This window comes from Dendrobates tinctorius, unplaced genomic scaffold (genome assembly GCF_039654945.1).
Source record: "Dendrobates tinctorius isolate UK_male_01 unplaced genomic scaffold, ASM3965494v1 ptg000144l, whole genome shotgun sequence".
Classification (NCBI taxonomy): domain Eukaryota; kingdom Metazoa; phylum Chordata; class Amphibia; order Anura; family Dendrobatidae; genus Dendrobates; species Dendrobates tinctorius.
The window spans coordinates 9,351,118-9,362,500 of record NW_027361811.1 but is presented as its reverse complement, the minus strand read 5'-3'; the positions used below and the strand labels follow the sequence as shown (position 1 = coordinate 9,362,500).

At 40.9% G+C, this 11,383-nt stretch overlaps 1 protein-coding gene across 5 annotated transcripts in view; it reads left to right on the top strand.

The window, feature by feature from the left end:
• The window catches only part of NTRK2 (neurotrophic receptor tyrosine kinase 2), a 468,765-nt gene that overhangs the window by 10,734 nt on the left and 446,648 nt on the right, over nt 1-11,383 (top strand). For all 5 annotated transcript variants that reach the window (XM_073546013.1, XM_073546015.1, XM_073546014.1 and 2 more), the window contains exon 3: nt 10,217-10,291. In XM_073546013.1, coding sequence (XP_073402114.1) covers nt 10,217-10,291 — 75 coding nt within the window. The remainder of the gene's footprint in view (nt 1-10,216; nt 10,292-11,383) is intronic.

Sequence of the window (11,383 nt, the reverse complement as noted above, 5' to 3'; positions counted from 1 at the left end):
CCATGCCTATAAACCATGAGATGTCTAGCATTTTTCCATAGATTGCGATGCATCTTGAGAGTATATCTTCCTTTATAAAGTAGATCTGAAGTGAGACTTGGATTTAGGCTTTATGATAGGGATTGCTATATATAATTGCACCCAAAAAAAGGAATTCACTTAATAAAATGCAAATTTTCAAATTATATGATTGAAATAAATTTAGCATGGTGGCTCAGTGGTTAGCACTGCAGCCTTGCAGCCCTGGAGTCCTGGGTTCAAATCCCACCAAGGACGACATCTGCAAAGAGTTTGTATGTTCTCCCCGTGTTTGCGTGGGTTTCCTCCGGGCACTCCGGTTTCCTCCCACACTCGAAAGACATACTGATAGGGAATCTAGATTGTGAGCCCCATCGGGGACAGTGATGATAATGTGTGCAAACTGTAAAGCGCTGCGGAATATGTTAGCGCTATATAAAAAAAAATATTTTGCAATATTTGGGGTAAAGATGATCTATAACAATATTAAAAGTGACTTTGTAAACAAACTAAAGTGCAGGGCAGCGTTAACATATAAAAGGACTGATAGAGCTTTCCATGCAATGTATTAGTGTAAATCATCAGCTTCTGGTTTATGGTTTTGCCTATAAATAATGGGTGTTTCTATTTAAAGTCAAAGGTGTTTTACATGGAAACACATCAATTAGGGTTTACATCTAGAAAGAGTGGGGGATATGTATACGTTTAAATATTCATTAGTTAAAACTAACACCCAAAGAGCAACAAACAGATTTATAGACAACCTAGTAATACCGGCTGCATCGCTCTTTCCATTAGGAAAGAGTAAACTGAATCAGAAATGTTTTGGGTTGATTTTGTCCTTTAAAATAGAAAACTCCACAGTACGGAGAAAACGGGGGATAGTTATTCATGATGAACACCATTAGGAATCTCTAGTGGGAAACAGATATTTGAAACCTTACAATTTAATAAATGCACGTACTACGTGTTTAGCCAAATCTAATCATGAAAAGCAAAGCAAAAAAAAGTATTTTATTTAAAAAAAAAAAAACTTATATTATCGTTAATGCAGAATCATAGCTAGGCTCTTCTTCAGCCAAGATTCAGCTTAGCTCAGTATCTCTATAGCTTGGCCATGGAGGAGATGTTTGGTGGCACCAAATACGCAAGCCACCGCTCCACCAGCCCTTCTAGCCACAAGTCAGGATAATCTAAAAAGAAATCAAGCTACAGTACATCTGTTTACATCCTATACGAGAATTCTGACTATTGCGATTACTTCTTCTTTACATTTTTTGAGTTACATGTTTGGCCAGTTATATCATAGTAACATAGTAACATAGTTTTGACGGCTGAAGGAAGACCTTCTGTCCATCTAGTTCAGCCTATTTTTAGTGCAGCTGTTCTGCATTGTTGATCCTGGGGAAGGCAAAAAAACCCCACAGAGTAGAAGCCAAATTTCTCCATAGGGAAAAAAAATTCCTTCCCCTAAGCTGGGTCAACCATCTACCTATAATATTCTGTTAGGCTAGTTTCGCACTAGCGTTTATTCGACACAGCACACGACGCCGCTAAGCCCCACCCCCTGGCGGCTCCCTGCCCGCCCAATCCGGTCATCGCCGCCTACTATCGCACATGGACGCTTGCGATCTGCGTACCCTATCTTTAGCATAGGGTGCGCAGATCGTGCGCTGGCAGGATTTTAGCGTGTGCTGCGCCCTTTTGAAGGTGCGCCCGTGCGTGCCGAATGCAGCATGTTGCATTTCGGCGCGCACGGCGCACCTTCAAAAGTGCGCAGCGCACGCCAAAATCCTACTAGCGCACGGCCAGCGCATGATCTGCGCACCCTATGCTAAAAATAGGGTGCACAGATCGCAAGCGTCCATGTGCGATAGTAGGCGGCGATGACCGGATGGGGCGGGCAGGGAGCCGGCAGGGGGTGGGGCTTAGCGGCACCGTGCGCTGCGTCGAATAAACGCTAGTGTGAAACTAGCCTTATTCGTAATCTTCTCTACTGTTACTCACAAGAAAATCATCCATTCCTTTCTTAAATTCATTCAGTGAGTTGGATTCATTGGATTTCATGCAGATTCAATTTGTATTTCCCAGCATATATTTGTGTTACTACTGTATATTGACCTATTCCTGATTGTTAGTTGGACTATCAGGACACTGAATTGATTTTTTTTGCAAGGATTATTGATTTTATTATTATTATTATTATGAATATTATAATAAAATTCTAGAATCAGTCCGTTTTATTGAAAATACCTTATTGAACTAGATGTAGCACCCACACACCCATATCCACCATAAGATCTGCGACATAGAACAATATTACTTATGCTGAGCATTCACTTTAAGGAGAAAGTAAGTCCTGGTCTAATGTTGTGATAGATACAAGCCCCGGTTTGGCACTACTATCTTCAGGAAGGATCCGATTATTAGACAGTGAGGGTTTTACAGTTAGGTAACGTGGAGCAGCTATTGGCCGGTATAGCTGCTTCGTTAGGTATTAGTCTTAGGGCCTGTGCACATAGTGCAGATTTTTCACGTTTTTAACACATTTTTTTCCTGCACCGATTTGTCACAAAACCTGTAGGATTTCCTGATCCCAGCAATGTGAATGAGAATCCTGAAGTCTCCTGCACACATTGCGTATTTTTTGACGTGCAGATATAATCTACAGCATGTCAATTCATGTTTTTGCTGCAGTTTTCACCCATACTAATGAGTGGGGAAAAATCTGCAGCAAAAACGCATGTAAAAAATGCATCAAAGGCGGACCTATTTTACGCTACATTTTTCCTGCCAAGAGATACACAAATGGTGCAGAAATGCCTGCACCAAATAAATAATGTGTGAACATAGCCCTTCAATGCTCTACTGCAGTTAATATTAGAGTTTTTACCTCTTTGACAGATCCTTTAGGAGAAATTGATCTAATTAAATCCTAATGACACACTTCTAGTAGAAATGTTAGCTGAAGTTACTGAAATTGACTTAATTTTTTAAAAAGTGGCACTATTATTACTATTTTTTTTAGTCTCCATCTGATACTCAGTATTAGGACTAATTCACACATCTGATTTCTTACAAGTGCTCTCCATGGTTTTCACGGTTCGCACGCGTACCTATGATGGGGCTAGGCATATGGTCTATGGGGTTGGGCACTACTGATTTTTTTCCTTGGACCAAGTGGTTTGCAGCAAATATTGGAGACATGTACAATTTTGGTCCGAGCGTCCGATCTAAATCTGCAATGTACATCAACGTGTCTGTGAAAAAAATGGACCACACTTGGGTGATATATCCGAGGTTGGTCCAATTTTCACACTGTCAGGGCTCATACTCACTTGCGAGAGACTGGCACGATTCTCGCGCGACTCTCTTGCATCAAAACTTGGCACTGCCGCCGGCACTGGAACCAGAGCGTGCAGCTGCATAGAAATACATGTAGCCGCACGCACCAGTCCGAGTGCCAGGTTTTCATGCGAGACTCGCACGAGAATCGTGCAAGTCTCTCGCAAGTGAGTATGAACTCTCAGAAAGAAGATAGAGGAACTTTTCTTTTTTTATATATATCCATGTACAAGAAAAAATGATGACACTCCGACCACAGTCTGGTCAAACTCTGATAAAAGTTTGATCAGAATATCCGGTCCGCTTTTCTCGTACGCAGAAAATACTGACGTCTGAATGAGCCCTAAGACAGATCCCTGCGTCCCAGTGAGTTTCTCTTTCCTTCCAGCATGAATTTTCATATTCTTTATCTCAGTAAAATAATCTGCAAATGCCTCTGCAATCTCTAGTGTTGTATATTGTGCGCCTTCTGGGGTTTCTCTATATGCCAGATCAGAATATACTTGATTTGTTTTGAGTTTTTATGTATCACTTGCATGACATGGTGTTTCCTTTTGTACAGTTCTGTAGTTTTAGGCATGTATATCTCTTTGCATTATATTGTTATTATGTGTTTCTATGGTCTGAATTTTTTTTCCTATTGCATATCGGGGAGATATTGTTCTCCCTTTATGACCCATAAAAATTTTAATAAAGCACATTGTTTAGAAGGATTGCCCTGTATACCCAAGCATACATGTAGTAAGAATCAGAATAGAAGCAGCTCACTTGGCAATAGACATAGATATGTGGCCCCTATGAAGCTCTGAAGCATTTTGCCTGATAATGGAAATACAAAACTACATGCGGCATTTACTACCGTAAATATTAGTCTCCTTATTTCTCATTCTCACAAAACTTCTTGCCGAGGGTCTTTGCAAATAAAGATCATATGGCTTTCTTCATTATAACCTTAGGTGATGTTTGTACATGGTAGGTATAAGTAAAGACACCCTTTAAACCCTTTCACGACCGGAGCTTTTTTCGGTTTTGCAATTTCATTTTTCACTCCGTCTTTCCAGAGCAATAACTTTTTTATTTTTCCATCATTATTGCCATGTGAGGGCTTGCTTTTTGCAGTACGAGTTGTACTTTTGAACGACATGATTGGTTTTAGCATGTCGTGTACTCGAAAAAAATTACAAGTGCAGTGAAATAGCAAAAAAAAAGTGCAATCCCACTCTTGTCTTTTGTTTGCCTTTTTTGCTAAGTTCACTAAATGCTAAAACTGACCTGCCATTATTATTCTCTAGGTCATTACGAGTTCATAGACACCAAACATGTCTAGGTTCTTTTTCATTTAAGTGGTGAAAAAAAATCCAAAATTTGCTAAAAAACAAACAAAATTAAAATTGCGCAATTTTCCGATACCCGTAGCGTTTCAACTTTTGGTAATCTTGGGTTGGGTGAGGGTTTATTTTTTTGCATGCCAAACTGATGTTTTTAATACCACTTTTGTGCAGATATGTTCTTTTGATCGCCCATTATTGCATTTCAATGCAATGTCGGGGCGACCAAAAAAAACCTAATTCTGGCGTTTTGATTTTTTTTCTTGCTATGCTGTTTAGCGATCAGGTTAATCCTTTTTTATTAATAGATTGGGTGATTCTGAAGGCGACGATTCCAAATATGTGTATGTTTGATTTTTTTTATTTTATTTTGAAAGGGGCGAAACGGGGGTAATTTAAACTTTTATATTTTTTATTTTTTTATATTTTTAAAACTATTTTTCTTTAACTTTTGGCATATGTCAATAGCCTCCATGGGTGAATAGAAACTGCCATAGCTTGATCAGCTCTGCTCAGATCGCCTCTATGTAGCAGAATTACTGCATTGCTATGAGCGCCGTCTACAGGGTGGCGTTCACAGCAATCTGGCATAAATAACTATAGAGAACTCAAGGAGACCTCTGGTTGTAGTGCCGATGAACTGATGACCCGCAATCACATGACGGGGTCAGCGGTGTGCATATTTCCAGCCCAATGGCCAGAATAAATGCCACTGTCAGAGATTGACAGCGGTATTTAACTAGTTAATAGGCACGGTGGAATCAAAATAGCTGACATGTCCCGGCTTTGATGTGAGTTCACTGCTCACTTTTCACTGGATTTTTTAATTAAACGGAGTACCTCTTCTAATTGCTGCTGTCCCACTCATTCTGGAACAGTTTTTCTTTTTCTTCTATGCCCTTCCAATCCAAAGCTCCATCCCTCGGAAAAGAAAATGAAAATTTCCCCTTCAATCATCTGGGTGTAAAGCACAGAACTTCTCTGTCAGCATTTGCTTTTTCTCCTCTGACGCTGGCCAATCAAACCATAGCCTTTATCACAAAGAAGTTCTGTGGTATACGCTCAGTTGGTTGAAGCAAAAATTTTCCCCTTTATTACCGAGTGGCATAACTTTGGAATGGAATGGCATAGAAGAAAAGGAGAAACTGTTCCAGAATCAGCAGAACAGCCAAAATAGGAGGAGGTACTTAGTTTAAATTAAAAAAAAGAAAATGAGAGGTCCTCTTTAAATGACATGGTTAAGTTTGCCATTAAAGGGAATCTGTCACCCCTTTTTTCGAATATGCGCTGCCGGCACTGACATCGGGGGCTTATCTACAGCATTCTGTAATGCTGTAGATAAGCCCCCGATGTAACCTGAAAGATAAGAAAAATACGTTAGATTATACTCACGGGGGGCGGTCCGGTCCAATGGGTGTCGCAGTCCGGTCCAGCGCCTCCCATCTTCATATGATGCCGTCCTCTTCTTTCCTTCCTGTCATGGCTCCGGCTCCGGCGCAGGTGCACTGCTCTGCCCTGTTGAGGGCAGAGCAGAATATTGCAATGCGCAGGTGCCGGACCTCTCCCGGCGCCTGCACACTGCAGGACTCTGCTTTGCCCTCAACAGGGCAGAGCAGGGCACCTGCGCAGGAGCCATGACAGGAAGGAAAGAAGAGGACATCATCGCTAGAAGATGGGAGGCGCCGGAACGGACCACGACACCCATCGGACCGGACCGCCCCCGGTGAGTATAATCTAACTCTTTTTTCTTATCTTTCAGGTTACATCGGGGGCTTATCTACAGCATTACAGAATGCTGTAGATAAGCCCCCGATGTCAGTGCCGGCAGCTGATATTCAAAAAAGGGATGACAGATTCCCTTTAAGTGGTAGAAAATCTATTCCAACCTCTTCTTATAAATGGTAATCAATATAGTAAATTAATACCAACAACCCTGCATATTGTGTTTTGCGAGGGCAACGTCTAAGCTAGGTTTTATGTCCTAGTTCTTTACTGAACTCCTTTAAAGGCCACAATCACACACTCAGTATTTGGTCAGTATTTTACCTTAGTATTTGTAAGCCAAAACCAGGAGTGGGTGATAATACAGAAGTGGTGACGTATTCTATTATACTTTTCCTCTGATTGTTCCACTCCTGGTTTTGGCTTACAAATACTGAGGTAAAATACTGACCAAATACTGAACATGTGAACTTGGCTTCATGACATTTTTAACAGCAGTAAACTTGGATGACATTGAAATGCTAATTATGTAGGAAGCTTACTGAAATGGTGAGTTCAGGCATTTATGTGGCTTTTCGTAAGAGAATGAAAGTTGCATGCAACATTTCAGTTAAATGATAAAAACAAGTTAAGATGATGGCTCTATTATTATTATTATTTGGGGAAAATTATGGCCAGGTCTTTGAGCATTTGTGGCCAGCTTTTGAGAACATGTTTATTATTCATGTTTCTTCATGCAGTGTCTTCAGTGACTGCCTCGCCTCCACTTTTTACCTTTTCACCACACTCTTCTCTGATTTGTTACTGTCTCGAGCTAGTAAAGTAAACCTTTCATGATGGATTTTTTTAACTTTTTTTACAACAATACAATTTCAACTTTCGGTATGCCACATTAAAAAGTTCATTTTTTTTAGCTGCTCTACTCTTTGTAACCTTCCAGTAACCTGTCTATGTAAGAATATGTCAGTCTGAAAGGTGGACCATTCCCTGACGAAATCTATTGTAGAGTTCTATATCCTGTTTATTCAGTGTTTTTGTTATATTATAGCTTGTCTCAAAGTAACTGAGTGGAAGTTTTATAGATATTTTCATCTTTTTTGCTAATATCGTTTCATTGAAACAGCAATAAGGAAGAATGGCAGGTATCTTTGTGTATTGGCGGCACTGCTTATTTATTAGGTGTCTATTTCTACAAGTCTAAGGTCTGGTTGGCACCAGCTAACAGGTACTGTATTAGTGCAGTATGTCTTTTTATTGCCGCAAATAATGCACTTTGGTATCAGCCTGTCATAATCATTATGGAATGCTCCAACTAACCACACTTCCCATCTGCTTTTATCGCCCATACTTAATCACTCCTTTCACAAAAATATAATGCGAAAATCATACTAGGGAGGATGTGCCCTTAGACCTGTTCATCAGTGGTGCTACATGTGGGCGGGCAGTGGGGTTAGGATCAGGACTAGGGAATGGTTTAAGATTAGCTTATTGTTAAGGTTAAGTTTAGGTCTATAGCAAAGAAAAGCTTACTCACCACCAGGTGCAGGGATCATATGGTTTGTGGGTAAAGAGAGGAAAATGTAGAAATACCCAGCTCCCATGATCCAAATAAAATAATAGATGGCTTTATTGAATATTCCACAAAAGTATGAACAAGACACACAAAATATAGTACATGTGCTTAGGGTCCAGTTCTGGACTGATGAACAGGATTCAGTGAGTGCTAATGGCTCACAGTCTAGGGGTAGAAAACACTTGCTTTATTCAGAGAATAGAAATCCACGCTACATCACTATAGTAAAATGTTCTATGCATAGTAGATATTATATACAAATATATATATATACACACAGCTTTGGTAAAAATTAAGAGACCTCTTCCAAATGTTCAGTTTGTCTTTAGGTCTCATACTCACTGGCGAGAGACTCGCACGATTCTCGTGCGAGTCTCTCGCATGAAAACCTGGCACTGCCGCCGGCACTCAGACCGGAGCGTGTGGCTACATGTATTTCTTTGCAGCCGCATGCTCTGGTCCCAGTGCTGGCGGCTGTGCCAGATTTTCATGCGAGAGACTCGCACGAGAATCGTGAGAGTCTCTCGCAAGTGAGTATGAGCCCTTATAGGTATACTTTTGAGTAAAATGTAAATTGTTCTTTTAAGTCTACAAACTTCTAACAACATGTCTTCAAATTTCCAAGCAATAAATTTTGTATTTTTTTTCTGAAAAGGAGAAATGGTCAAAATAAAAAAAAACAGTGATTTCAGACCTCAAATAATGCAAAGAAAGCAAGTTCATAATCATTTAGAAACAACAATACTAATGTTTTAACTCAGGAAGAGTTCAGAAATCAATATTTTGTGGAATGACCATGATTTTTAAGAACATCTTTCATGCGTCTTGGCATGCTTTCTACCAGCCTTTCACACTGCTTCTGGCCCAAAAATTTAAGCAGTTCTTCTTTGATGGCTTTTGACTATCCATCATCCTCTTGATTACATTCCAGAGGTTTTCAATGGGGCTCAGGTCTGGGGAATAGGCTGCCCATGACAGGGTTTATGATGTGGTGGTCTCTTAATTTTTTCCATATAGATATATATATATATATATATATATATATATCATTTTGCCTGCGGTAAAATTTTACATATACTGTATGAGAAATATATACTATTATCTTGATTTCTTCATGTTCTTCCCCTATAATATTTTCATTAGAATCATCTTAAGAATATTTCTACAACTTCTTATATAAATACCCTTCCACCTACGATTATCCCAACAAAAGTCATTTTGACACAATTGCAATAAAATACATGTGAATACAAGTATTAAAGCACAGTATCCATTTCAGTTATAGCAACTTCAGCTCTGTTCACACTTGTGTTGTTTTCTTTTATGTTGGAAGCCATGAAGCATAGTCACATCCCGCACGTGATGGCATCAAACTGACCCCAATGACCTAAGTTAGGATTGTGTTTCCATTGTGATTTGTGGACGCTGAACTGCAATAATAGTTCTGCGTGCAGCATTGTTCTTCCTGTACAATTTGACAAAATTTCAGCAAAGGACCTAGACTAGAATGGTGTGTGTGAAAGTTGTAAAAGAAAAATATATATTTGTACTTTTCATAGAAAAATGGACTCGTCAGGCCGGTTTCACACTAGCGCATTTTCAGCGCGCGCACGGCCGGGGGTAGCTCCGCCCCCGATCCGGCTCTCTGCCCGGCGTGCCCGCCCCTTCCTTGTAGCGCCGCCTCCTAGCGGACAGCGGCGCCTGCGATCGGCGCACCCTATCTTTAGCATAGGGTGCGCCGATCGTGCGCAGGCCGTGCGCTAGTTGCGCTTTGACCTGCGCTGCGCACTTTTGACGGTGCGCCGTGCGCGCCAAAATCCGTGCGCTACAAGGAAGGGGCGGGCACGCCGGGCAGAGAGCCGGATCGGGGGCGGAGCTACCCCCGGCCGTGCGCGCGCTGAAAATGCGCTAGTGTGAAACCGGCCTTAGTCGGTTAATTTTGTGATGTAAAGTGTTATCTATTTTCTAAAGGACTATAGGTGCAGTGGTTTAGCCATTGCGTGAAGGAAAAAGCAATATAAAAATTCAATGTGCTACATTTGTATATTGTATATTTTAATAACCAGATATGCCCCTTCCCAGGGATAATTCTTCCTGTGATTGGTTCTGCTCTGGTTATTACTCTGATACTGTTAATAATTAGTAATGAGTGAGTAGAACTGTGATTACGAGTATGTTTAGATAGGTTAGGACACGGTCGATTAACTTGTTTCTCTTTTTTTGCTTTTAGTTACATTGCAAATCAGCGGTTATTTGCCTCAATCAACGAAGACGATGTGAAGATTTATACTGGACTCAGAAACCTGTAAGTATTGATTTTCTCCTCTAAACATTGGTGTAGAGTGTACTTGTAGCTGGACGAGTATATGTAGGATTAAGGAGCCGGACCTTTGTTCTGCCGCTTCCTGCTGAGCTTTGGGAAGATGATTTGTCACAATGACTAGCACTGGAAATTTCAGAGACAGAAGATTGTTTAATTTTTTAGGTCACTTTAATTCCAGATAATTACTTATAGTGTGTCAATAATCTATTCCAAATCTGTTCATAGAAACAACCTTTTATTTCATTACCACCTATGCAGAGCCATAGTAATCTCCAATTAGGTGATTACTGTGTATCCCATATACATATTAATAATCTAACTTGCCTAATAAGACTCCATTCACATGAGTATTTTTCTTTTCTTTTCTTTGTTTTCTTTTGGAAAGGACCAGATCTAGTTAATTCAGGTGTTAGGACGGCGGAACACGCTTAAAAAAATATAAATAAAGCGTGTTCGCCGCACAGGGTCCACCGTGCGGCAGGTGTGGAAACCGCTGCTAGAGAGGCAGAACACTTAAAGGACAGTGTGCACAGGGTTCAGAATCACCCAAGTGCAACCAAGCAGTCTCTGTTTTAGGCTCACAGAGCTGCACAGGAAAACAATAGAAAAGGTACGCTGAGCCTGTTAAGTGCACAGGATCACAGCGGCACACATACGGTAGTCAGGGACCGGAGTAGTTTGGTAACGTCACTACAACCACACAGACTTACCGTAAATGGAGGTGTGCACAGCGTCGCAACTGCAAACACCAAAACGGACTGCAAGCGCAATATAGCAGGCGCAAAGCAGGACGCTGGCTGCTGCAACAGATGGAGCTTGAGTGCGCTGGCGCTAGCGCTGCTACTGGCTGACCCAATCACTCACACACTCGTAATATCCAAGGAAGGGGATATTTAATGAGTCAGTCATCAGTCCAAGCATCCATCATCAAACACACAGCAGCAAGTATAGAAAATACTAGCGCATGGCAGAACAGCCATGCGCACTTTTTATAGTGTACGGGACCTTCCGGAAATCTCCAGAGTCCAGAGCAGAACCAATGAAATCAGGAGCAGGACCTGAGCACCTGACTCC